Source organism: Ovis aries, chromosome 2 (genome assembly GCF_016772045.2).
Source record: "Ovis aries strain OAR_USU_Benz2616 breed Rambouillet chromosome 2, ARS-UI_Ramb_v3.0, whole genome shotgun sequence".
Lineage (NCBI taxonomy): Eukaryota > Metazoa > Chordata > Mammalia > Artiodactyla > Bovidae > Ovis > Ovis aries.
Window position 1 is genome coordinate 49,269,318 of NC_056055.1, and position 24,417 is coordinate 49,293,734.

Sequence of the window (24,417 nt, forward strand, 5' to 3'; positions counted from 1 at the left end):
CTGCCTGGCACGTGGGAACTTAGTTCCCTGTCCAAGAATGGAGACTATGCCCCATTCATTGGAAGCATGGAGTCTTAACCACTGGACCACCAAGGAAGTCCTCTAATTAACCAGACATTTTTAAGTTGCTAGGTTAGGATTTAGAATTAGACCCTAATTATGAGTTAGAATTATGTCTCAGCCTGGTAGTAGCCACGTTACCGTGAGCACCCTTCCATTCTCTGAGGTTTCTCATGTTAAAATGGGTGAACTCTCCTCCATTCTGCCCTCATGGGGTTGAGGTATTATTGAAGGAAAGTATTTTGTCAGTTAAAAGGCTTTTCTTAATTGTAAGAAATACCATCCAGTTCTCATAACTTCTCAGTCTGGAAACTGTGATCTAACATTAACAATCATTGATTGGATGCCTGTGCATTCAGACCCTCAGAATAGCCCTGAGGTTGGGGAGGGGGCTTGTCACCCTGGTTCAGAGGGGACAGATCCCCAAAGGTGAAGTAATGTTCCTATAGTCATGTAGTGAGTGGTGTGGCCGGCATTCAGTCCCAGCCTGTCCAAGCTGGAACTCAGAATTCTTACCCCATGGACCATACTGCTTTCTCAGCACTGGCTTGGTTGTGCTCTTTCTCTACTTAACTCCAGCTTTTTACTCTAAAGGAGGAAAAAAAAGGATTGGAGGAAGTAATATTTGTTTTGCAAATTTCTTTATGTAAAACAATGATAGAAATACTGTAGAGGGGAGTAAAGAAGGAAATAAAAGTCACAGAATGCCACATGGAAAAAAAAAATTTATCTTAAAGAGCAAAAAATTAAGTTACTTTACAATTTGCACATAAATAAAAGCTTTTCTCTTAAACTGGGTGATCGACAAGTTGATATTGATTTTATTATTACTCCTTGAACTGAACATATATATTTTATATACTTATACATGTAGTTTATAATCCTAATAAAAGTTTAAAAAGAAAAATGTGAAGAATTTGGTCTTCAATAAAATGTCAAATATACATATGAGTTTTGTCTCATATAATTGAATTGCAACATCTCAGGCAAGTGAAGCATAATAAGCCATGGATTTAGTATTGTTGTGGGTTTTTTTTCTTTTAAGCAAATCTTTTTTTTCTTTTGCTTTCTCTTAAATGGTCCCACTTGCTTTCTCATATTGTACCTAGGTGCCTTCCTAAGAAGCAGCCTTTTTGATGGAGAGAGGAGCCAGATTTCAAGAAGAAAAGTCCCAAGTTTGAGCCCTAACCTTGCTACTTGCTTACTTGCTCACATGTGACCCTGAGCAAGTCACTTATCCCTCTGAGCTTCAGTTTCCTCATCTATAAAATTAGGGCAATAAAGTCGACTCTGTATCGTGGGGTTTTGTGAAGGTCAAAGTTAGACTAAAGCAGGAAATGAATTTTGGAAGTTGTTCATCACACAGAAGAAGCATAACAGTCTGTGGAATGGAAGCTGGTGATATCAGTCTCCCTGCTTTGCCAGTCACTTGATGTGTGATCACGTGCAAGTGGCTTAACCTCTTTGAGCCTCAGTTGCTTCATCGAAAAATGCAGATCAAAATAATGTCTGTCCCATAAGGTGGCTTTGCACATTCAGTGACAAAGTGAACCCTTCATGTCAAGCCCCCTCACACAATGCTGGCCCCAAGGCAGGTGCTCACTAGGCAATACCTTGAAGAAGGCAAAATATCTGAGTTCAAATGCCAGCTTTGCCCCTTGCTGCTCATGGGGCCTTGGGCACGGCACTCTCCACGAGGAGCAAACACTATTATGCCCTCCCTGCCTCCAGCAGGAATTGTTGCGAGTCCCCAGATTTTAAGGACATGACGATGGACATGGGTGATAACAACTCAACTGCTGTGCATCTCTGAGTGATTAGCACTAAATGTCATCAATAGGAAGGAGGGTGATTGTCCCCAGGGGGTTCCAGAAGAAGTTTCAAGCCCCAGAGGCAGTCTGCATATGCTGCTCAGCAAATCTTATTGGAGTGGGGCTGCAGAAATTCGCCCAAATGCCAGGCTTTCATTTTCCCTCCTCAACTTGGGAAATGCTTTGTGGCCACCCCACATCACATTAGTCTCACAGGCATCTGTGTTGAGGCACTTTGTGTCCAAACAGTTTTTCGCCAGGGCTTGGGCGCAGCGGTGACCTGGCGCAGATCTGAAGTGGACCCCAGTTCCCAACGCACACAGCCTGGTGCCTTTGTATATGTCCTGGCACTGGCCACAAACAGGGTTTTGTCAGAAGCTTCCTGAGAAAGTTGCATTCCATTCATCTTGGCTGAAAGGAACCCTAGATGACAAATACCTCCCTCATTTAATTACAGAAACAGTCAGCAAACCCATGGAAGAAGATTAAACCAAGTGGAGAAAAGAGCAAGCCTCAATCATCTTCTCCCCTCTGGCATCTGGCCCGTACTTCTCACCTAGGATTTAGCAACCCAGGCTGTTCTTGGTTAGACTTTCCACTTGAAAAATGGTTTATTTCTGCAGACAAGTTAAAGCCAGAGGCCCCAAACCAGGTAAAGAAGGAATTACATTTAGAGAAGAATTCATCAGTGGCTGAGAGTTTAATAAAGACCCTGAAATTGGGAGGTGTATTTACATTTTTCATTTAGGCTTGAATCTGCAAAAGAGAAGTGAAACACAATGGCAATTATCAGAATAAATCAGATCAAATGAAACATACACCCACACAAAACTAATCAACTCTTTAATCATTCTCCTCAGTTGTTGGAGAGAGAAGTATAGAGTTGTGTGGTATACAGATGAAGGAAACTTTCAAGTCTTTGGTTCAACCCATCATTTTTGGAGATGAGAAAAACAGATACCCACAGAGGGGGTGTCTGCTTTGCTCTGCTTTGCTCTCAAAGCCGTAGAGACAAGGGTAAGCCTGGTTTTCCAGCTCCCGGAAGTGTCTGTATAGTTGGCTTCACTCTCCTGTTCTCTCTACCTCTGGGCCCTTAATGTGAAAGAGACTCACAGTTCCATACACTAACCCTAAACTTGTACAGAATATTCCACGGCAAGCCAGAACTCAGAGAGAGATGCTGATGGCTGCCTCCTCTTCTACTTTTCTGGTTAAGGGTGTGTCCCCCAGAATTTCCCAGGACCAACCATGCCCACCATAGACACCAGCTATGTTTGAGACACCCTGAAAGCCTTGAAATAAGCAGTTTCTTCCCCGTGCTAGTGGGTCTCAGAAGAGAGAGCAAGCCTTGGGTCATTGCCCCACCTCATCTTGGACTGATGCGTCAGAGGTGGTTGGAGAAAGAGAACCAGGACTTCTCTGGTTAAGTGGTTAAGAATCTTCATGCCAGCGCAGAGGACACAGGTTTGATCCCCGGTCTGAAAAGACCCCACATGCTGTGGAGCAGCTAAGCCCATGTACCACAAGTACTGAGCCTGTGCTCTAGAAGCTGTGTGCTCCAGCTGCTGGATTCCAAGCGCCTCGAGCCTGCGCTGTGCAACAAGAGAAGTCCCTGGAACGAGAAGCCCGCGCACTGCAACGAGGAGGAGACCCCACTCTCCACAACCAGATGTGAGAGTGGGACCATAAGGAAGGCTGGGCGCCAAAGAATTGATGCTTTCGATTTGTGGTGCTGGAGAAGACTCTTGATCTCCTTGAACAAGGAGATCAAACCAGTCAATCCTAAAGGAAATAAACCCTGAATATTCATTGGAAGGACTGATGCTGAAGCTTCAATACTTGAGCCACCTGATGTGAAGAGCTGACTCATTAGAAAAGACCCTGATGCTGGGAAAGATTGAGGCCAAGAGGAGAACGGGGTGACAGAGAACAAGATGATTGGATGGTGTCACTGACTCAATGGACATGAGTTTGAGCGAACTCCTGGAGACAGTGAAGGACAGGGAAGCCTGGTGTGCTGGAGTCCATGGGGTTGCAGAGTCATAACAACTACAACTATAAAAGGCCCATGTGCAGCAATGAAGAGCCAGTGCAGTTATAAATAAATTAATTAATTAAAAATTTATTAAAAAATAAAAAGAAAGGCAACCAGATATGAAGTCAAAATCACATTTTCCTGCATTGAACTTGCATGGATTGTGTCGCTTTTCTGGGCCATGGTTTATTTAGCTGTAAAATGGATAGTAAATCCTACCTCAAAGAACTAAGGGACTCTAAGACTTACTGACAGTCTAGATGTTTGGAAGCTTTGCTGATTATAAAGTAGATGGGATATGCTTGAGAAAATTCTACCGAATATTATCTCTTGGCACTCAGAAACTTGCTGCATAAAATTACATCTGCCCTGTAAAATAACAGACTTTTCTCTCCCCCACCAACCCCCAGAATCTATTAGGGACCCAGATCCTTCCTTCCTTGGGTAACACTTAGTCATGTCCGACTTTTTGCCACCCTATGAACCGTAGCCCACCAGGCTCCTCTGTCCATAGGATTTCCCAAGCAAGAATACTGTAGTGGGTTGCCATTTCCTTCTTCAGGGGATCTTCCTGACCCAGGGATTGAACCTGGGTCTCCTGCATTGCAGGCAAATTCATTACCATCCAATCAGAAATTTGGACAACTATGCCTCTAGTCACAGTTGCTGATCTTTGAGGCAATCAAGATGCTTTTTTTCTCTTCATTTTCATTTATCTTTCTAAATTCAAACAGAGCTATAAATTCCTAGACAAAGCTAGATAGAGGGTAGACAGGAGAGCACAAGAAGTTTAAACAGAAATCTCCAAAGTAAAGTTTTACAGGCAGAAAAGAGAATTCCTGGCAGCCATGCAGGACAGAAATTTGGTGTACTGTGTTGATCCAGAGAATCAGAAAATAAGGTACTTGTTAATATAGAACTATGTAAGGGGGGAGTGTACTAGACACCAAAATCTGTGCTCAAACACTCGTTCCTCAGTTTTCTGAGAAAAAAATACTCAGTTATAATGTAAACAGACAGAAAATAGGGCCATGGGCAATCCATGTATTATCTGTTAATAGGCCACCTCTCAGAATACCTGCCATGCTTTTGAGGATGAGTACATTGAAAATACCTAACATTCAGCCTTTGAAAAAATACTGTAAAAATAACCAAAGACTCACAATACCCAGAAGTAGAGGAAGAGTCCAGCTCTGAAGATAAGCTATTGTAGGATAAAGAAAAAAACTTTAGAAAGACTTTCAGCAGCTTCAGTCATATGCAGGAAAGACATGGTCTCCATGAAACATGAGATAGGATGGAGCAAAAAGGGTTCTGATCATTAAAAAATTACTAGAAAATGGAAGAAGTCAATAACAATAAAAAATATGGCAAGGACTAACACTGAAAGTGACTTGAAAGGCAAACCCACTGAATAAAGAACTTGAATGGTGTATCCATACAGCTACTCAACCACATTATGTTCGGGGTGCTGCAGAATCAATTATTAATAAAGAGCTACCTTATCCCTGAAAGATAAGCAAAAAGGTAGGAAGTCAGGTAATGCCAAATGGTGGTTAGTATGTGAAGAAATGAGAACCCTGGTGCTCTGTCACCGGGACTGTGGATGATATGGCCCTTTTACCAGAAATTAGTGAAACTGAATTTTCAGGTACCCTCTAATAAGAGATAAAAGAAGATGGTCTTTCAGAATGCAGAGGAGAAGGACCAAGATGTGAAATCACAGAAAAAATACAGATACAGATTTGGGGAATGAAAGACAACACATAGCTAATCAAGTATTCTAGTGGAGAGGCAAGGATATATATGAATATTAATGTAATATAAATATAATGAATATATAGCATTATATGTTATATATATATATAAATGCTACATTTATATAATGTATTTATACTTATTATATATATGTGTAAATGTTCATATGCATATATGTATGTTTTTTTAGTTAAAAGACTTGAGCCTATAGATTGAAAGCCTCCCTGTGTTCCAGATAAAATCAAGACTGCCACATCCACAACTATTTAAGCAATTTTTTTAAATTCTAAGAATAAAGAAAAAAACCCTTCAGGCATCCAAACAGAGAAAGTCAGTTACCTGTAAATGAATAACAATCAAACTATCCTCAGATTTCTCCTCTGTACCACTTTGTAGGTTCAAAGCAGAAAAATGGTAGCCCAAGAATTTTATATCCAGATATATTCTACCATGCGTCAAAACAACAGAGGGTCATCCTCAGCAAATTTTCAACCCCTCACCCTTCTTCAGAATATGAAAAGACAGTCTAACAGGTTAAGACAAAAAGCAAGATTAATATATCCAGAATGGAGAAGAATGGAGGAGTCTGAAAACCAAAGGGAACAAAAGGAAACAAAAAGGAAACATTTCTTTTTTAAAAAAAGACTGCCAGCAAGATGATGAATGCAATGTCAAGTATTTATTGCAGCAATAAGCATGTATTTTAAAATCCATTCATGTCCTCATTTCAAGAAATATACTTAAAAGCAATCTTAATGGAATACAAATAAAAGGAGAATCAGAGCTATGACAGGTAAATGCAAGCAAAAAATAAAGGGTTTCAATATTAATATCAAGATATTAATTCAGCATTAATATTGAGCAAGATATTATATGAAACAAACAGCAATAAATGACAAACAGGGTTATTTTATCTTGATAAATATTTTAATCCTCAAATCATTCAGTGATTATCTGGTAAGTACCTGCTGTTTGCACTAGGGAAGGATATATATACATTGCTGAAAAATAACGATGTAACTGTAACAAGCAGTTATTTTCAAAACAACATAAAATCAAAATGTAAAAAGCAGAATATTTGAGTAACGTGGAGAAATTGTCAGAGACAATAGAAAAAAGCTCAACATACCTCTCAGTCTTTGATAGGTCAAGTAGACAAAAATACAAAGCATGTGTTAGTAATATAAATGGTTAGTTGGGCTATATCTCTTATGCATCAAAAATCTGATAAAGAATTTTATAGCTTACAACTAGAGACTGCATCTATTTTTCTGGCTACCATGGAACTGTCACAAAAATTGATTATATAATAAGCCACCCAAAAAATATCTCAATAAATTCCAAAAGCAGACACTGTATACACCAAATTCTCAAAACAATGCAATAAAACTAGAAATGATAATGAAACTGTAAAATGAATTTATAAGTACTCTCTGAAATAATCCTTGGTAGAGATTAACTTGAAACTTCAGTCATAGTCTGTTTAGAAATTGACTTGGCTATGTGAAATGAGGCAGGAGATTGGATCTTTGAATGGGGTCCTGATGCTGACAGGCCACGTGTTGCAGGAACTGGGTGTCTGTGCTAGAGGAGGAAAGCCTGGCACACAGGCAGCAGAGGAAGAAAGAACACAGGTGTTAGAGTCCTTTAGCTCTGCATTCGAATTCTGTTTCTACCTCTTACTAATTTTGATGGATATCTCGATGTCTTTCCATTTCAGGACCTCAGTCTGCTTATTCAAAACTAGGGCTGTTGAGCTGTACCAGTGATTCTCAACCTTCATTGGGCTCCATAATCACCTTGGGAAGTTTTTAAATAATACTGATACCTGGGCTCTATGCCCAGAGATTCTGATTCACTTGGTTTGGAGAGGGACCAAGTCATCAATATTTTAAAAAATCTCCTCATGTGACTCCAGTGTGTAGCCAGAGTAGAGAGAGAACCCCAGAACTAGATGATTTCTCAGGTTCCTTCAGTTCTGAAGTTCAGCAGTGCTACCCAGCGCCTGCAGCCTTTGCCGGTAGAAGAAAGTTTTAGGAGGCTAAAGCTAGAAGAACAGTGATGCAAAGCAATCTAATCAAAGTGTGCATTATCTCAAATGGTGCAGAAAATGTCAGTGCCAGTTAATATTTTGCACCCAACATGATTTAGACCCGGGGCATATATTGTACTCCAAGCCCATTGTAAACACAATGGGCCATTTATTCACTGAACAGTAACCACTGTAATTACCTACAGGGCAAACATATGAGGTTGTTCAAGCAACAATTAATTGTGGACCTGGAACTAATGGGACAATAATAGCAAAGTATCAACCAGAGTGTGATTCAGAAATCACATCAGAAAACCAATATTTTCCAAATTGTATTAGATAAGCATTTTTGGGGATGCAATTGCACATATACCATCCCAGGTCCTGAAATAGTGTCTCTCTGATTTTTTAATAGCTCCTTCCTACACTGACCTATGGTAACTGGAAGTGTTGTTTTAATCTTGAGAGAAGAATCACAGATACTGGGTCTGAGCAGACTGTAGAGAGCTTCTATTTCTTACATCACTATGGGACCTAAGTATCACCTTCAGGCAGATGTGCTCACTTTGGTTGTAAGATACTTGTTATAAATCTGATGGCAGCCATGGATCCTCTTTTCAGAAAAATGTGTGTGTCTGTATGCATATGCATGCCCCACAGGTGTTTTCATACAGGTTTTCAGGAGTTCTCAGACAGTTTGAAGCCCCTCTGTGTTCTTTCTGGGCCATGGGCTAGCCTCCATTTGCATGCCTCCAGACACAGGGATCTCACTACTTCTGTCAGCAGGCCTTCCCTTGCTGGACAACTCTGGATGTGAGTGTCCTTACTGTGTCCAACTGGGATTTCCTCTCTCTGGGTACTCCCTACTGGGGCTTACTCTACCCGCCCCCCAATTTATTTTTAACAGTCGATCTGTCCTTGACCTCAACCAAGCTTGGGATGATGTCCTGTCTCTGTGGGGATCTTAGAAATTGGTTTCTATAGGTGGTCTCTAGCTCCGGTGACAGCTGATGGGTTGTTGTGTGTTCAGCTCCAACAAATGGGACCTGTTGAGGCTGCCAAGTGAACTGAGGAGATCTGGGGACCCTAGGTAGTGGCAATCTACTGCCTGAGCCAGGTCACCAAAGGGACAAGATTGCTACTGCCCTGCTCTGCTGAAGTCTTGGGGGGAAGAAGTGCTTCCTCAGGTCACAGGAAGAGCAGCAAAGCAACTTCAACTGGGGGCTGAGGGTGCCAGGACATTTCTTCCCAAGATGCTGAAGCTGGACTCTGAGCATATTGAATCTAGAGCTGCTGGAATAGCAAACGCTGGGGGAGAAAGCTGGTGGCAGCAAAGAGAGATCTTGCTTCAGCCATGCCCTCTCTGGATCAAAGATTTAAACGAAACAAAAGAAGGAAGGAAGTACTACTTTTTAAAAAGAGTATTGGGAATTCCCTGGTGGTCCAGTGGTTAGGACTCCCCACTTTCACTACTGGGAGCACGAATTCAACCCTGGTCAGGGAGCTAAGATCCTGAAAGTTGTGCAGCATGGCCAAAAATAAAACAATATTTAGGTATGCTGAGCACAAAGTTTGGTAAATGAAGCATCCTGATGAAGATTAGACTAGACCAAGTAGCGTTAACAGGTGATGCACAGATATAACCATGGCAGTGGTCACAAAATTCTGGAGCTACCGGTACCCATCAACAACAAAAAAACTGTCCAAGAGTTTATTAAATACTTGCTAGACACATGAGAAGCAAAATGATTTGTCAGGGGCCACAGAATCATGTAAAGCCTGACCATCAGCTGGGTCAGCGCTCATCACATGCGAGTACCGAATCTTCCTCCTCCCCCACCAGGCGATGACCTGGGAGGACAGACAGGGGAGGATGACAGACAGGCTAGAAGGCACCATGGAGGAATTCTCGTACAATCTCAGGTTGGGAAAGGTTTTTCTAAATATGACATAAAGCCTGAAAACAGAAAGGAAAAAATTAATAAATTCAGCCACACACACAAACAACTCTATATGGCAAAAGACATCATGAGAAACACCAAAAGAAAAGGTACAGACTGAGGGTGAATTAGCAACTTATATCACGAAGGGCTAATCTCCTTACTTCTGCTAACCAGTAAGGGAAAGACTCAAAGTCCAATTGGAAAACAAGCAAAGGATGTGAATACTTTCCAGAAAGATACTGCAAATTGTTCTTCAACATCAGAGAGATCCTCAACCTCACTCTTAATAAGGTAAATGCAAATCAGAACTACAAGAAGATACCATTTTTCCACCCTCACACTGCAAAGATCAAAAAATTTGATAACCACCTTCTGTGGATGAGGCTGAGGGGAAGAGAAAGCAGAGATCAGAAGAAATGTTATAGAAGAGGTGACATTTATGCTGGGCCCTGTAGGACAGATAATTAAAATCCAATTTAGCAACTCACATGCACTTAAAAGGAAAAGAAGGACTAATAAAAGGAAAGATGGACAGATTTGACTACTGACTGTAAATTAGGATATACACACGTGAAACGTAAAAGCAAACAAGCTGGGGTGTTTGCAGCACCTGTAATAGCTTGAGTTTGAATGCTGTACGGATAACAGTCTTCATTAAATTTGATAAGGAAAGCATTAGAATACCACTCAAAAAATAAATAAGAGACATGAAAAAGCAATTCCTAAAATAGGACTTATGACTAGTAATCAGCCACATAGAAAAGGTAAATGCAATATGATTCCAGTTTTTCAGTAATAAATCATTAATAAATTGGATAGAAAGATATTTTATTTCTGTCTGTTGACAAGAATGTGGTAAGATTGATCCTCTGTAGTTATACCTGGCTAGTGGGTGTGCAAATTGATACAATCCTTTTTGGAAATAAGTATGAAGTCTTTATTTTTTAAAATTAATTTCTTTATCTTAATTGAAGGATAATTACTTTATAATATTGTGCTGTTTTTTGCCATACATCGACTTGAATCAGCCACAGGTACACATGTGTGCCCCCCATCCTGAAACCCCCTCCCTCTTCCCTCCCTACCCTATCCCTCTGGGTTGTCCCAGAGCACTGGCTTTGGGTGCCCTGCTTCATGAATTGAACTTGCGCTGGTTACATATTTTACATATGGCAATATACATGTTTCAGTGCTATTCTCTCAAATCATCCCATGCCTTTAAAAGCTCACATTCTTTCTTTGGGAAAAATTTCACATCCCAGACTCTACCCTATGGAAAAAGCCTGAAATATAGGGGAAAAATGCTAAGCACAAAGGTGCTTGTAGAATAATATGATAATAGTGACAAATTAGAAATAGTCTAAATGTCCCCAAATTAAACACAATTTAGTAAATTACAGTATGTTCAGATGCTAGAATATTATGGAGCTATTAAAAATTTACATGATAAAATGTTTGCAAGAAGTTTTAACAGGATGGTTAAATGCTTTTAAGACAATGTTTAATGAGGGAATAAACAAACAGTTCAAATGTGTATATAGAATGATCTCAAGAATCTTTTTTTTAGTTCATTCCCATGCATGGAGAGAGGATCTGAAGGAGGCAGACGACAACATTAACGAAGGTTCTTTCTCCTTATTTTGTATTTTTAAAAGCCTCTTCAATTGTAACATGTTACTTTTGCAGTAAGAAGGTTAAAAGTATTTTGCCCCTGTGTTTGTACCTCAAGTGAGAACTAAAGACCTCTGTTCCCTTAGGAAAGATCCTGGGCCCACAGCTATGAGGTACCCCCAGTAAAATGCTGTGTCTTTTGTGTTTTTCAGCTGTCCTTTGCTGCCACCACGCCTGTTTTAGCAGATAAGAAGAAATACCCTTACTTCTTTCGGACGGTCCCATCAGATAACGCGGTGAATCCAGCCATCCTGAAGTTGCTGAAGCACTACCAGTGGAGACGGGTGGGCACGCTGACCCAGGATGTGCAGCGCTTCTCAGAGGTACGCGCCGCTGGGAGGCGCCCCTCACCCACCTCCAGGCAAGGGGCGCGACAGCTCCATCAGGGTGGGCACTGTCCCAGGGCCTTGGAGCTGTTGAGGTATTCGACTGTGCTTGGGGCTGGTGAAGACCTCCAACTCACACAGCTCAGTAGTGGAACCTCCCCTTCCATTGTGCCTTCTGGCTAAATCATGTGGCTTATTCCCTCACCACCCCCGTAGATGTGTTGTTCTTGCTGCAGACCCTAGTGATGATCCAAAATCACGAGGTGCCACCAAGAATGTTTCTCCTGTGAGGAGAATTTGGGGAGAAGCTGGCTTGGAATGAAGATTCCCAAAGTCACTGTGGATCGGATGGGTTTTTTTTAGTTTTTGTTTGTTTTAATGATTTACAAATATACATCAATACTTGGTGTTCTGAGGCTTGCTGTTGTTGAAAGGAAAAGAGAAGTTAAATTACATATAGTAAAAAAAAAAAAAAAAAAAAGAAAAGAAAAGAAAGAAAGAAAAGGGCTGCTTTACCCAATTCCTCTAAATCCACTTTCTCTTCCAAGTCAAGTCCGGCTTTCTGTGTAATGTTCCTCTGCCCAGACCTTTTTCAGTACTTTTAAACCTAATGTCCTCATACTGGGTAGATGTTTTGCATTTTTCACTTTACAACAGATCTTTGAGATCTTCATTGGCTTCAGGTGGATAGATGGTAAATTACTGAATGTTTACAGCTTTTTGATGTCACAGCCAACACCATTCCACCTAGGTATGCATCTTCACGATAGATTTCTAGAAGTAGAGTTACTGGGACATTTAAAACGTTCAGACAAACTGATCTCCAGAAAGCCTGTTCTAATTTCTAGTTCCTCCAACCACTTTGAAAATTTCCACACATTTTTTACAAACAGTGGATATTAGCAAATCTTTTAAAAAGCTTTCTCCACTCAGCTGAGTGCAGAATGGTTTCTTTCTTCCCTCATCTCTTTATAGTCCCTACTTTCCTGTCTTCTCCTGTGTGTGCTCTTGGTCCTTGGAGCTTCCCCACAAGATGGTACAGTCCAGGTTTGCTTAGGAGCCCAAGAGAAAGAAAGAGAAACAACTGTGAGCAGATCCTCAGGGAAATGTGTTCGGTGGGTGTGCAGTAGACCTCTGTGAGAGTAGTCGGGGAGGACACGCCCCTTCTGCCAGTCGAGGGGTGGCGGGGGGAAGGTGGAGTGGAGCAGGGCCAGGAACCACCAGACCCGGTTTCCACGCCAGCTCTGCACTTGCCTTTCTGAGGCTCTGCCCCTTTTTTCCCTGGGAAGGAGAGGCCACTCCATGCGTTAGCTGTGCGACCTTGGCCAAGTCACCTCACTTCTCTGAGCTGCAGCTTCCGTCCCTACAAAATGGGGACAATAACCCTTCCCGAGCCCATCTTGTAGACCTCCTGCCAAAATCAGATGAGTCATGAATTTCAAAGAGCTTTGCAAACTATACAGTTTATGCGCTGAGAGGGATATTTTCAGAGGTGCTTGAAAAGCAGTAGTCTGTAGTCATCCAAACAAGGCCAGATTTTCCCTGACAAGAATGGTCCTCAGCTTCCCACCTCTGTTTCCCAGTCCCTAGGCAGAGGCACAAAGAGAACTTGACCTCCAGTGGGAGTGACTCACTGCCAAACACTGAAGAGGCTGTTGCTGGAAGCCTGCCCTTTATACAGCAGCCACGAATGTTCTGGAATGAGTGTGAAGCAGATTAATGGTGAGAGTGGGCAGGGCCAGTCCTGTGGCCCCATCCACATGGACTCTGCTGAGACTTGGAGGGACCTGCTTTTTTGCAATGGAGTCTTTGGCTGACATAGCCTGAAGGGCTCTTAGAGACACCTCCCCCAACCTCCCCATTGTACAGAAGGGGAGACTGACGCTCAGAGAGAGGAATGAACAAAGTTCAGGGCTTCAAAGCATCTCTGAAGTTATGCAAGATTGTTGACAGAGAAGTCAGGACTGAATCCCAGAATCTAGACTCCAGGTCCAGACAGCCCATTGCTCCTTCTTCCTATCCCTAACTACCTGTAGTCACATGAGAACTAATTTTTTGTGTAGAGAGGTTTGAAAAACCCCAATCTTTGGTTTAAAGAGGATACGTGATCAGCCCCAAGCTTTATAGATTTCCAAACAGCCAGTTGCCCTTTAGGGAGAGGTTATGGTTCCCATTTTACAGATGAGGAAACTGAGGCTCACAGAGGGCAGGTGCTTTCTTGCCCCAGGGCACTTGCTGGTAAAGAGCCCAGCTGAGGCTGGAAGCCTGACAGACTGTTGGTCAGTGTTTTCTCCATTACTCTGTCCTCACTGGCGTCAGGAAATGTCAGTTTGGTACCACATCTCTGTCCCTGCACAGCTGTGTTAGAGCCTTCAGCCAGGTTTCAGGGCATCTCAGTGGGAAGCCTCTTTTCTAAGGACAGGATGTTGCTTGGTGGTATTGCTGGCAAGAACCCCTTTCGATTTTAATCTCTCAGCCCAGCTGACTCCTCTCTGTGCCCAAGGGCTTTGGCATCCCTCTCCCGATGTCTGGCTGCATCACTGGAGTGCAGGCCCTGGAAACTCTCCAGGAGCTAACAGCTTTTCGTGAGTGCAGAGGAAACTGGAGTCCTTTTATGAAACTGGTCGATCAGCAGCATCAAGCAGTTCTGTTCCGGACTGGTGCACTGGAAGGAATGTCAAATGAAAGCAATCCCGAAGTTAGAGGGAAATGGGGGAAAACCTTAATTAAAACCTTAATCTTCTGAAAGGGGTAGAGGGCTGAGGGTTATCCTACCTTGGAACCAGCTGCTCCTTGGAGCCCCTGTCCATGAGATTCAAAGCTAGTGTGCAGTAACCGAGAGCTGCTCAGGCCTTGGATCAGATATGCCGATCTCTGGGCCCCACTTTGCCAAGCAATGGCTGTGTGACCCCAGGCGGTTACCAGATCTAAAGCTGATGCCAGGACAATCAGGGGTCCATGGGGAACCAGTGGCCAGAAAGATGGCACTTGCTTCAGCTCTACCCTCTCTGGGTCAAAGACTTATATCAGAGGAAAGAAGGAAAGACTTGGTACCAGATCTCTAAGCCCAGATCTACCAAGCAAAAGCTTTGCGGCCCCAGGCAATTCACTATACCTCAGCGAGATCCAGTTTCCCTTGTGTAAAGTAGAGATATTTATCCCCACCTCACAGGCACTGGGAGATGAGAGGGTTAGATGAAAAAACATAAATGAAAAACTTCTGCATAGTTGGAGTTCATTAAATGGACATTCTCACCTCTGCTGGTACTTGGGACAAGCCCTAGGAATGCATATCCATTCACTCAAAAAATACGGATGTGGCCTGCCATGTGCCAACATCCATGAAGGTACAGAACCTGGGGCATGGAAGGCCAGGGAGGAGTGGACATGGCTTCAAGGTCAGTAAGTGTCAGGCCTCCTTCTTTGATTTCTCAGCTCTGGTTTCTCATCAGAATCACCAGGTGGAAGACAAAGGTAAAAGTGGTGATAAAGAGAGTACTGCTGAGAGGGTGGTCCGTGGGACCTGGGATGGAGAGCAGTGGACAGGCAGTGGCCTGTGGGCTTGAAGAAGTGTAGCTCTGGAAGTCTCTGAAAAGCTTGAGAGTGTAGAGATGAAGGAGCTAGAAGAATGGGAGACTGTGGCAGAGCTGGGGGAGGGATGTAGGGAGTGGGGGGGGCCAAGCCCTGGTGACGAATGAATAGCTAAAGCTGAGTAGAGGTAGAGGTCACTAGGATTAGGGGCAAGGAAATGAGAGACCAGGGTGCTGAGTGGTGTCTGTGTGTACACGGAAGGCATAGGATAGAGGCAGGGATGAGGTGGAGATGAAGGTAGTGAGCAGGGGTGGCTGAGGACCAGCAGATAGCCAGAGGGTTATTTGAGCCTATTCTCCCAGCTCCTGGTCCTTTGGTCTACCAAACCATCTTCACTAAGTTATTCTTTGGATTCCTGATCCCATGATGCTAAACTAACCAGCTTAGTACCATTGAACAGACCACTCTGTCTCTCTCGGCCTCAGTTTCCCCTCTATAAGATAAGGGAGTTGGGTTGATTGACCTCTAAGAGCTCTCCTAGCTCAAGGAGTTTGCGGTGAAGGTTCAGGGTCATTGCCCCTAATCCTGCCACTCCCAGGGGTGCAACCATGAGAATTACTGAGTTTCTATGCGCCTTAGTTTCTTCCTCTTAAAAAAATGGGGATAATAATGGTAACTAACTCTTAGGATGCTTGAGGATTACATGTGTTCTGAAAGTTAAAGTGCTAAGAGGCGTGCCTGACTCATAATAAGCACCATGCAAGAGGTGGCAGTTATTTTTATTGTCATCTAGAATCTGGTTCCTTAACCCATGGCTGGCCGCCGTTCAGCAGCCCAGACAGACGGTGGGATCTAGTGCCTGCCACTAGCAGCACTCCTCTCTCCTCTGCTCCCTCCAGGCAGGCTCGAAGACTCCTTGCCCAGTCACTGGCTTAGTGATCTCGGTGCTTCCAGGGCTGACCTTTCCATACCAGAGCCTCCCTTAAGAGCTGGGACCCACCGAAGCCCTTGATCTGTCCAAGACCAAAAGGGCACCATCTGCAGAGCTTCCTCTTCAAAGCACCTGCCCTTTCAGCCCTCCATGGCCCTTGGAGCCCTTCCTTGCTTGCCAAGTCACCATCTGCCCCAACCAAAGGGGTCTCTGGTCGCCTTCTCTAAAGTTGCCACTTATATGGCTCAGAGGACATGCTCACAGTGGAGGGTGGGGGCACCCTGTGCTTGTTTCTCGTCTAGGAGCCAGCCTTAGTAGAATCATCAGCCTTCCCTGCTGCTCCGAGCAGGGATGAGCTCCTTGGGGTGGCCGCAGAAACCCGTACATACCCTGAGGCCTCCTTCTCTGTCTCACCTCCGGCACTCCCCACTTTGGTCCAATTTCACCTCTGTGCTGGCTTCTCTCTGCAGACTGTCCTCTCCCATACCTGGCTCACCTTTCCTCCCCAGACTGGGTCAGGTGTGCGTCTCTGAGCTCCCCTTCCCTCAGGCTTCTCTCTGTACCAGCTGTGCACAGAGAAATACCTCCCCTGCTTCCTTGTCAGTCACCCTCTGCTCCTGGACTGGAGGGCCCCTGTGGACAAGAGCCTTTCTGTCCCCTAACCCTGGTGCATATGTGTTCAGTAAGGATTTCAGTAAATCAATCTCTGTCCACTAGGCCAGATTCTTAGAGCCCAAGGCAGTGGTTTCTTTCTTGGGGTCCAGAGTCTGCTTGCAACTAGGATGGTGAGATGGTGGTGAGGGGGCTGTAGGGAAGTGTCAGTCCCTGTTGTGAGTTACAGGGGCCATCGGGGAGAGGGGAGGCGCCCACAAAGTTGGGAAGCCACATTCCCACAGAGCTCAGCTCAGGTCATTCTGACATCTGTTAACTGAGTTTTGTTTGGATGTGGCATTGTTTGTTGGTGGAGGATTCTTCTAGAGATCTCAGTGGAAGGTTTTGGGCCAGCCACTGGAAGCAGCAGTGACCTAGAACCTGCTCTGTGGTTCTTCTGGGTGGTGTCAGAGTTGGGCATTGGGAATGAGCTCACTATAGTTTGTGTCTGAGTTGTGTTTTTGACTCTCTGGGATGTTTGTTCTGAGTTGTCATCACTTCAGTATCCTCTTGTACCAGGATCACGTCATCCCATCCCCTAAAGCAGTTCTTGCAGTGTGGCCCTTGACCAGCAGCATTGGCAATGGGAACTTGTTCCCAGCAAATCTGAGGATTCCACCCCAGGCCCCCTGAATCAGACACTTGGGGGTGGGGCCCAGCACCCTGGAGTTGGAGAATCCCGGTATTAGAAGAATGAGAAGCTTTCAACTGAGGCCACTGTGCTTTGAGGCCCACTTTATCAGAAAGTAGGGCCAGACCCAGCTCTGATCTTTGTCCTTGGCCTTCCTCTAGGTTGCAGGGTCACCCACAGACCTGCAGATCTTCTGTTATTAGGAGGCCAGAGGGGATTCCTGACAGATCAGATTCTGACCCTGATGGTTCTACTCTATGCCCCAACTTCTATCTGAAGAACTTGCTCATGCTTTTAGGATATTATCCTGTCCAGAGGTGGCTGCAGTGGCTGAGCCTAAAAGGCAGGCCTCTGAGGGGAATGCCTTGTTTGGGCTTGGAGCTCCACCCTTGGAAGGATAGCCCACACCCTCCCTTCTCCTCTCTAGACCAGGGAGGAGATGGCAGATGCTTCCTCCTGATACTCCCCAGCAGGTCTTCAAAGCCAAGCACCCTCCTATCTCACACACCCCAGCTCTTAGAAGAAAGAAGCTGCCCTGGACCCAGCTCAGAGAGGATGGGTGCTTGCCAGGGGGGCCAGGGTGAGTGCCACACCTGCTGCTCACCAGGGCTGTGATATTAGATAACTATATCTCCACCCAGGCAGTGTGGTCCCTGGAACACACGAGTGAGTGAGGGCCCAGAGGAGTTCCTGGAGGTCTCCAGAGGGGGAGGGTGGGCGAATCATGGCCATTCACTTCACAGCCCTGAACAGGGATACTTCCTGGGGGGTCCTGCACAGTCCCTGGGCCAGGTTCCCAGAGCATGACTACATCCCTATGAAGCAGCTGCTGCTCCAGAACCGCTGGGTATGAAAATGTATTTAATAGTTATGACATCATCTACTGCCATTTGCAGGATACCTACCATATGCAGGTGATGACTTTTAGTTGCCCAGCATGGTCCGTCTCCATTTGGTAGAACAGACTCACTCAGGAGGGATGAAGTCACTTTGCCAAGGCTTCACCAAGCAGGGCAGGTGTAGGTGTGAACCCAGGTTTTTGCCTCTCCTTCTGGAAAAGAGACATGGGCCTGGACCAGTACCCCCATCCATCCCACCCAACACCCACCTCAGGAGCAAGGAGGTAGGTGTCCAGAACAAGCAATCCATGTCTCAAGCAGGGCTCCTCCCAGTCCCCTGGGGTTTTGCCATGAGATTCTGTGTGTACATCTTATGATCTTCCCAGACCCCAAATCTCAGTGCCACCCCACCACACCTGCTCCTACCAAGTGTCCCAGGGGAATTTGTCACAGCCTTGGCTGCGCTTGGCTAACAAGACGGTGCGTCTTGTCATGTGTGGGTCCCCAGAGCTCTTCTGGTAATTCTGGCTGTGGTTCCCCCACCTCCAAGGCCCATCTGCCTGGCTTCGGTAGTGCCAGGGTATGTGAGTGACGGAGTGGAGTTGGAAGGTGTAGGGAAGCTTCGGGACATAGAAGGTAGTTAGAGCTGGACGGTTCAGTATGTAGGGCAAGAAGGGGAGAATGGGCTGAGCGAAAGGATGGTGAAGACCCCACATGCCTCCATGTTTGGACTTCACCTGTAGCAGTAGGAGCAGGGAGCGATGGAAGGTTTCAGATCAGGGGTGAGAGACGGTTAGCAATCTTGAGAGCTGATTGGGATGAGCAGATAGTCTGGGAAACCAGCCAGGAGGTTACTGCAGGGACTCAAAAGAAACATAATAAGACTGTAGTCACTTTCTTACATAAAACCTTCAAGTTCTGTTTGTTATTAGTTTTTGCTTGTTTTAAAATACTCATATGATGTTTTCTAACCATGATATTGATATGTACTCAACACAGAAAACTTGGAAAACACAGAACAAAAAAGGAAAAGTAAAAAGTGGCCTATACTATCATGTAAGAAACGAATCGCCAGTCTATGTTCGATACAGGATACAGGATGCTTGGGGCTGGTGCACGGGGATGATCCAGAGAGATGATATGAGGTGGGAGATGGGAGGGGGGTTCAGGATTGGGAACTCAAGTACACCCGTGGCGGATTCATGTCAATGTATGGCGAAACCAATACAGTATTGTAAAGTAAAATAAAGTAAAAAAAAAAAAAAAATTGGCCGTAAGTACCCACAGAAAGGTCAGTGTTAACATCTATAGGCATATGTCCTTAACATTTTTTTCCATACACATGAGTGAACTCGCATTAACAAATACATGCTCTGACTATAGCAACGGCTTCCATAATCTTGCAACCCGGTGGGAACACTTTCCCCATCCAGCAGATATTCTCCACCACCAGGACTCGTAATGGCCTGGCAGCTCTGGGCCCGGCGACCCCGTGAAATCTCCTCATCCTTGCCACAGCCTGATGTGTTTGGGGCTGCTCTTCTCCAGTCTTCTTTATCCTTTGATCTGTTCCCTTCCTGTCTTCCAATATGGTTCTGCAAATAGTCTATCCATTGGTGGTCTTCTTAGTCATTTTCCAGAATGTTTCAAGATTTTTAAAAAATCTTTGGCATTTTGAGGAATCTCGGATGGTACAGGAAGTGTTCTCTATTGCTGATTTTTAATTTTTTTTTTTCCTGATAGCTGGTGAAAAAAATTCTACCCTACGGATATACCATAATTACTCAAGGAAGCTCCCATTACTAAACGTGGAGATAGACACTTGCCCGTTTTTCCTGATTGCAAACAACAATGCAGTAAATCCATACTTGTATTTTTGTGTGAACATCTCTGATTACTTTTCAAGGATAAATTCCTAGAAATAATGTGTGCACATTTTACAACCTTTTGTACATGTTGCCAAATTGTCCTCCAGAAAGATCATACCAATTTAGTTTCAGAGCAGTATATGAGAGTACTCATTGCCAACATTGTATATTATTCTTTTTTGATCCTTGGCAATTGCTATTTTAATTTGCATTTCTTTAATTACTACTAAAGACGGAATTTCTTTTTTACTAGGAATCGTTCTCATTTCTGTTTCTCCTTTTGTAAATTGGCTGTTAATGTTATTGGCACATATTCCTGTTGGAGTCTTTCTTACTGATTTATAAGTGTTCTTTATAAAGTAAGGATATCAACTGTTTGTCACAGTTGTTACAAGTATCCCATCATGTTTCAAGTGACATTCAATTTTGTGTTTTTATGTTATTTGATAATATTAAAATTTTTAATATTTAATATAGTCAAGTTTAAGAAGACTGTTTTTCCTCACTTTTAAGTTTAGTTTGTCTTGCTCTTTCCACCCCCTAAATTTCCATGAATTCACCTTCATTTTCTTCTTTTCTTCTAATTGGCCCAGAATTTCAGCATGTGGCCTGAGATCAAACCTTTCTTTTTTCTGCCCCCAAAGTCATTCAGTAATTCTCCAGCATTTAATGAATCCATCTTTTCCTGACCCATTTAAAATGCCTATGCTAAATATTATCTTTAGAAAATAACATACTGCTTTTTGCATATAATTTCCAGTTCTACATAGTATAAATACAAGCCACATATGTGATGTTAAATTTTCTAGTTGTTGTTCAGTCACTAAGTCATGTCTGACTCTTCGCGACCCCATGAACTACAGCACGCCAGGCTCCTTTGTCCTCCACTGTCGCCTGGAGTTTGTTCAAATTCATGTCCATTGAGCTGGTGATGCTATTACTATCTAACCATCTCATCCCCTGCTGCCCCCTTCTCCTTTTGCCTTCAGTCTTTCCCAGCATCAGGATCTTTTCCAGTGAGTCAGCTCTTCACATCAGAAGGGCTGAAGTATTAGAGTTTCAGCTTCAGCATTAGTCCTTTGAGCGGATACTCAGGGTTGACTTACTTTAGGATGGACTGGTTTAATCTCCTTGCAGTCCAAGGGACTCTCAAGAGTCTTCTCTAGCACCGCAATTTAAAAGCATCATTTCTTTGGTACTCAGCCTTCTTTAAGGACCAATTCTCACATTCGTACGTGATTACTGGAAAAACCATAGCTTTGGCTATACAGGGCTTTTTTGGCAAAATAATGTCTCTGCTTTTCAATATGCTGTCTTGATTTGTCACAGTTTTCCTTCCAGGGAGCATGTGTCTTTTAATTTCATGGCTTCAGTCACTGTCCACAGTGATTTTGGAGACCAAGAAAATAAAATTTTCTAGTAGCCACATTTTAAAAAGAAAAAAGAAATCAGAAAAATTAATTTTAATAACACATTTTATTTAATGCTGTACACCCCAAACATTATCATTTGAACATGTGTCACTAGCCATTTCAAATGCAGAGGAACCACATGTGGCTAATGGCCACCTATTAACCAGTACACCTTTAGACTGTTTATGCATTTTTAAAATTTTGCTCCCTTGATCTAACTATCTGTTCTGGAAGTGGCATCCCAGTGTTGTGAATATTCTGCCTTTGATATAATTTTATGTGTAGTCTTGCCTTCTTTTTCACATTGTCTCTATTTTTACCCATTAATTTTTGTAAGAGTCTAAAAATGTCATTGGTGTGTTTATTTGAATTTCAGTATATTCAGAATTAATTTAGGAGACATTTGACATCTTTATAATACTGAGTCTATCTATTCATGAATAACCATTCCACTCAAACTGTTTTAGGTCCTCAGTAAAGCTTTGTCATTTTCTTCATTAGATATTTTTCATTTTATGTTAGGTTTATTTTCAAGTATTCTATATTTATTATTGCTTTGGGGATGAGATCTAATTTTCTTGACATTTTTAAAAATGGTTCTTGCTAGAATATAGGAAAGCTGTTGATCATGTATTTACATCTTTTGAGTGCCTATATTGAATTCTTATTACTTCTGGTAGTTTTTCCTCTCTTAATTTGCGCGAGTTTTTAGATAGACAACAATACTATCTGGAGCAAGAGAAAATTTGCTTTCTGTTTTCCAAGGTCACGCTATTTTTATCTTCATAATTTTTCATTGAAGAGGCAGTGTATAATGGTTAGAACAGAGAAACTTCCTGGATTCCAATTCTGACTCAGCCACTTACCAACTTTGTGACCTTGGACAAATCATATAACTTTTCCATGTTCCTGATAATGGGAATATACTTATATTACCTCAGATATTGTGAATATTAAAATAAATTAATGCATATAGAGCGCTTAGGTCTTAGAACAGTGCCCAAAAGAGCACCCAATATATTATGGCTATTATTATTGTTACTTTCTTTGCTTTATTCACTAAATATTCTAGTGTTACATTTAAAATGGTGATAATAGTGAATATTCTTGTCTCGCTCTTGACTGCAGTGAGAATGCTGTTTGTAAGGTATGATGTCTGTTAGAAGAACAGATATTCCTCATCATTTTAAGGGATGCTCTATTTTTATTTATTCAGTGTTTAAGCCAAGATATGCATGCTGGAAAAATCAGATGTATTTTTAGAATCTGTATAAAAACTTACATGGTTTTTTCTTTGCTCTATTAGTGTGGCAGATTGCAGTCATAAGTTTCCTCGTGTTCATTCTGTAATGTGTCATTCATTCAAGGCCTCTTTATTGAGTACCCAGCACACATCAAGCATCGTTTTAGGCACTGTGGGCACATGGGTGGATGAAGCAATATCCCTGCCCTCAAGGAGCTTGCATTCTTGTTGGGGAGACACATGATTTTTTTTAAAATGATTAAACAAATAAATATATGGCATATCAGATAATGGTAAGTGTTAGGGAGAAGACTGATCTAGGGTAAGAGGAATAGAATATGCCATGGGAGGTGGGGTGAGGTCAAGGACAGCTTCAAAGATAAGGTAGCATTTGAGTAAATACGTGCAGGCAGTGAGGGGCAAGTCATAGGATGTCTGGGAGAACAGGCTTCCAGACTGAGAGAATAGCATGTGCGAAGGTCCTGATATGGGAGTGAATCTGATGTGCTAGAACCACATCATGGAGGCAATTATGGCTGGAACAGAATGAGTGAGGGGAAGGTGGAGCAGTTTTTAGAAGGAAGGGGAGTTGGAGGGCTTCTGGCCCTTACAAGACATTAGTGAGGACTTCGGCTTTTATTTTGAGTCAGTTGAGAAGCTACTAGAGAGCATTTGGGGTTTTATTTTTATTGAGAAGCAATTCACATAACATGTTGCTCCTGCTAAGTTGCTTCAGTCATGTCTGAATCTTTGCGACCCTATGGACTATAGCCCACCAGGCTCCTCTGTCTATGGCATTCTCCAGGCAAGAATACTGTAGTGGGTTGCCATTTCCTTCCCCAGGGGAGCTTCCTGACCCAGGGATCGAACCTAGGTCTCTTACATCTTACCTGCATTGTCAGGTGGGTTCTTTACCGCTAGTGCCACCTGGGAAGCCCCTCACAGAATGAGTGAGGAGGAAATGGAGCAGTTTTTAGGGGGAGGAGAGTTGGGGGGGTGGGTTCTGGCCCTTACAAGACATTCAGTTCAGTTCAGTCACTCAGTCATGTCTGACTCTTTGTGACCCCATGAATCGCAGCACGCCAGGCCTCCCTGTCCATCACCAACTCCTGGAGTTCACTCAGACTCACGTCCATTGAGTCAGTGATGCCATCTAGCCATCTCATCCTCCGTCGTCCCTGTCTCCTCCTTCCCCAATCCCTCCCAGCATCAGAGTCTTTTCCAATGAGTCAACTGTTCGCATCAGGTGGCCAAAGTACTGGAGCTTCAGCTTTAGCATCATTCCTTCCAAAGAAATCCCATGGCTGATCTCCTTCAGAATGGACTGGTTGGATCTCCTTGCAGTCCAAGGGACTCTCAAGAGTCTTCTCCAACACCACAGTTCAAAAGCATCAATTCTTCGGCGCTCGGCTTTCTTCACAGTCCAACTCTCACATCCATACATGACCACAGGAAAAACCATAGCCTTGACTAGACGGACCTTAGCTGGCAAAGTAATGTCTCTGCTTTTGAATATACTATCTAGGTTGCTCATAACTTTTCTTCCAAGGACTAAGTGTCTTTTAATTTCATGGCTGCAGTCACCATCTGCAGTGATTTTGGAGCCCCCCAAAATAAAGTCTGACACTGTTTCCACTGTTTCCCCATCTATTTGCCAGGAAGTGATGGGACCAGA

General features: G+C 43.3%; 1 protein-coding gene across 2 annotated transcripts in view; it reads left to right on the top strand.

Annotated features, from left to right (window-relative positions):
* Positions 1-24,417, top strand: part of GABBR2 (gamma-aminobutyric acid type B receptor subunit 2) — a 370,102-nt gene that overhangs the window by 141,906 nt on the left and 203,779 nt on the right. For both annotated transcript variants that reach the window (XM_027964399.3, XM_042243210.1), the window contains exon 3: positions 11,463-11,633. In XM_027964399.3, coding sequence (XP_027820200.1) covers positions 11,463-11,633 — 171 coding nt within the window. The remainder of the gene's footprint in view (positions 1-11,462; positions 11,634-24,417) is intronic.